The sequence below is a fragment of the Daktulosphaira vitifoliae genome, unplaced genomic scaffold (genome assembly GCF_025091365.1).
Source record: "Daktulosphaira vitifoliae isolate Bord-2020 unplaced genomic scaffold, ASM2509136v1 Scaffold_66, whole genome shotgun sequence".
In the NCBI taxonomy this organism is placed as follows: domain Eukaryota; kingdom Metazoa; phylum Arthropoda; class Insecta; order Hemiptera; family Phylloxeridae; genus Daktulosphaira; species Daktulosphaira vitifoliae.
In genome coordinates this window covers 38,003-41,954 of record NW_026099635.1, presented here as the reverse complement: position 1 = coordinate 41,954, position 3,952 = coordinate 38,003, and the positions used below count along the sequence as shown (strand labels likewise).

General features: G+C 24.7%; 1 protein-coding gene across 1 annotated transcript; it reads left to right on the top strand.

Annotated features, from left to right (window-relative positions):
- Nucleotides 1–587: 587 nt before the first annotated feature.
- LOC126908989 (uncharacterized) lies at nucleotides 588–2,742 on the top strand. Its single transcript, XM_050691348.1, has 3 exons — nucleotides 588–1,545; nucleotides 1,912–2,367; nucleotides 2,448–2,742. Exons 1-3 carry the CDS (start codon nucleotides 662–664, stop codon nucleotides 2,740–2,742), a joined length of 1,635 nt encoding a protein of 544 aa, XP_050547305.1. The 5' UTR covers nucleotides 588–661.
- The last annotated feature ends 1,210 nt before the right edge of the window (nucleotides 2,743–3,952 follow it).

The following is a 3,952-nucleotide window of genomic DNA, read 5'->3' as shown; positions in this document are numbered from 1 at the left end:
GACTAAATTTAATATACAGAAAAAATGTATTACCTATTTTTATTTGGTAATACATTTTTTAAGCACGTCCTGAAATCCATTTTTCAATTAGTATGGTTTTGAAATATATTTTACCAATTAATATTTACCTTATTAATCAATATTAATGTAAATATTGTTTCCAAAATAATATATAATAAATAATTTCTGCAGACATAATGTTCCTAAAAGTTCTGTTTTCATAAATATTTTCCCGATAAATGTCTATTAAAGTAAATATAGTTTTCAAAAAAATTCCTCAATAAAATTAGATAAATAAAATAAGAAAATAAGAAAAATCATTCGTATAATTTTTGATTACATTTAAATAATAATCTTTAAATAATCATTTCTATGGGATATTATCTATGATAAATTATTCCTTATATGTATTTAACTAATTTGTATAGCACTTCATAAATTCATATTTATAATTAACACAAGTATAAAAAAATTATTTCAGGGTATTATTTAAACAAAGAATGAACAACTTAAAATTATCAATTGCTGCATTTGCTTAAAATATTATTATTAAAATAATATAAAAATGTTAGATACTACAATTTATATTATACATAAAAAATAAATAAGTTCTAATAAAATTTTACTAACTATGAGGTTTTTGCATGTTAAACTGTGAATCATGTTACCTAAGTTATTTTATTCTATTTGTTATACTTTTTGGATTCTAACTACAAAATGTTTTGTGAGCTGCAAAATAAGGCCAAAAACATATGAGAAATATTATACAGATATAATGGATCATATAAGTGAAAAAGTTGGATGGGATTTTATGCAGAATTTGGAATTTAAGTCTTCTACAGAAGCAAGTTTTAATATTAAAGACATTATTTGCAAAGAGAGTCGCACAATACTACCAAAAAAGTTCGATGCCGTAATTAATTCATTGAATTACATGTACGCAGAAGTCATTAAAACATTTATTGATCATATTAGAGCTATAGCTAACCAATGTCAAGAATATTACGACTTAAACCAGGGAGATAATTTATTAAGTTGTACAGTTTTACTTCAAAGTGCTGTGGAAAATTCGAAAACTATGTTTGAACAGTTATACAATGTAATGAACTATCTTAGCAACATAGATTTTAAATTATTAGCAAAATGGAAAAAAACATACTCTATACCTATAGTAGATGAAATTTATACTTTTGTAGAATATGCATCATTAAAAACTAAACAAAATATACAGATTTTTATCAATCCAAACGATCCCAACACTAAAAATTATGCTTGTGAGGTCATTTTAGACGTGAACAGTTTTATCGAAGGAAAAGGTATCGAGACCTACCAGAAAATTAAAGAGAATAGTAATTCAGTTGTTTACAATCATAAACCAAAGTGCTTACTTGAAGAGAATCTAAAAGACTATAATGCACGACAAAATAAAAAGATTGAATTGAGTGAATATTTAAGTGAATGGCTTAAAATATATTATGATGAAATTTCAACAAATTTATACAAAAATCTTGGTTTTGAAGAAGTTTTAGAATTAAATGAGGCAAGGTAAGAAAATCTATTAGATAATTTTGTAGAGGAATACAAAAAATAATTTTAGAAATAATATTTATGTAACCAAATATTTAATTAATGAAAAAGTTTAAAAAACTGTTATTGACATTATTCAATTTGCCCCACCCCAATTCATTTTACTGAATTTATTTTATATATTTAGGATGAACAAATAAAATGTATTTTAATAATCGGTTCCTAATAATACATTTGGAATAACTTTTTCTTACAATATATTTAATATTCACAATAGTTCATAAAAATGAAATCAATTTTTATCTATAAATTTCTATGGGACATTATTTAAAGAAAAAATTAGAGGAAATATACTTAATAAATCTCACATTATATATTTTTTAGTATTTTCAAACCTCCAATTCATTCATTTGAAAATATTACTCAAAAACTAGTAATTGAACAATTACATAAAATTACTAAAGAAAGTGGATGGAATTCGTTGAAACATATTTATATTATATTTAATGATCAAGTTATAAGCGTAGACCGTATTCTTAGACACCCAGCAGACAAATTAAATTTTCATTGTAAAAAACAACATATATTAAGAGTTATCAAGTGCATTTATACAGAAATACTGTTTAAATATTGTGAATATGTAATTTTCCTATTAGCTTTTTGTAAAACGGTAAATATAAAACGTAATGGTGCAGTATATATAAACTTGGTACGTCAAATTTTTGATGCAGTTCATAAGTCAATTAATATGTTTGATATAATGTATAAAACATTGGTTTCTTTAAATAAACTAATAGGAGATTATTTTCATGATATCCATAGTTCAAATTTATCATGTTTGTNTGTCATGATAACCATAGTTCAAATTTATCATGTTTGTGTAATTCAATAACAAAATTACTTGTGGAAATAAATTCTAGATATTATTCACTGGATGTTTTGGATAGCAAATGTGATAGCAGTAAACAGAAAATACCACAATTATACGCAAGAGCATGCGTAAAAAATATCACTAAATTCTTAAAATATATTTGCTGTTTATCGAAAAAAACCCATGAAAAACACTTTCCATTACAAAATGTTGTGTTAAATGTTGACACATCTGGGTCAATAAGTACCGACAATTTTTCATCTGCTTGTAACGAACTTATTGTATTTTCTAAAAAATTTATAAAAGTTTACTATGAAGAGTTGGGTTTAAATAAATTAAACTAATTTAATCATCAATTTTTTTTACGTCTATCTTAACCATATGCAAGGTGCTATAAACCCAACCCTAGCTGGATCTCTGATTCAAAATTTTCGGTGTTATTATCTGGCTATGTTTCGTACGATTTGTATTTTACGCTAAAAGTATCATTATAACGATAATATAGTAAACATTTAATTATTAAAATGTGTATAATTCAAAATGGGTCAATTCTAAAATGTAATAGGTATAAGGTTGACAATTGATACTGAGGTCATTTTAATTATATAATAATATATTAATTTTAATTCTATCTTTACCATATCTTTATCTTTATCTTTGTCTAATACCAATAAATATAAATCAATAACAATTAATGTGACTATTAATAAATACAAAGATTGATTAAAGTCAATAGTCAGTTGCATATCTACATAATATACAACAAAATTATCTATAAAATTTTTGGTTTAAAAATTTGCCATTGTCATCCGTGTGACAATTTAATTAAACTATCCGTGTGGTATATAAAAACATAAAAAATATTATTATTACCAGCACATTTGAATACAATAATCCCACAACATAACAAATGGTTATTAAAGTTTTTGAACAATTTACAATGTAATCTTTCGTACTAAATATATCAATTTTACATTTTCATAGTACATCAACAAAAAGTTTCACTTATATATCTTAACCTATTATTGACAATAGTACATCTTATATTATGTAAAGTCAGTGGGTAGACCACTTGATAAGCGGCCATCTAACAACCAAGAGATTAATAGGATGGGAATAGACGAACAACCTAATGAGCACGCGCCAAATTCAAGCTCAATTGCGTCGCAAACAATTTTACTTGTATTCAATTTTATTAACATTTGGATTTAAAATAGATATTATCAAATTTATGGTTTTTAAATGAATATAAGTGATCCGATAACGTTATCAATCACTCGCGCATGTACAGCGTTATATATTCAAACATAAAGTGCTATAAAAGTTTAACTATTTTTGACAGATATTTTTTACATATTCGTTTTCATTATAAAAAAACAAATCGATGAAAAAATATATCGTCTGGGAGCTAAATTATATTTATGAGGAAAATACCCAGGACAGGGGGGTCGCGGCACAGTGCTGACGTGGAGTTGGATCAAGTATTATGATATCTGACAGTCATTCAAATCACTATAAAAAAAAAACGATTCGATGCAAATCAGTAGATTGTAT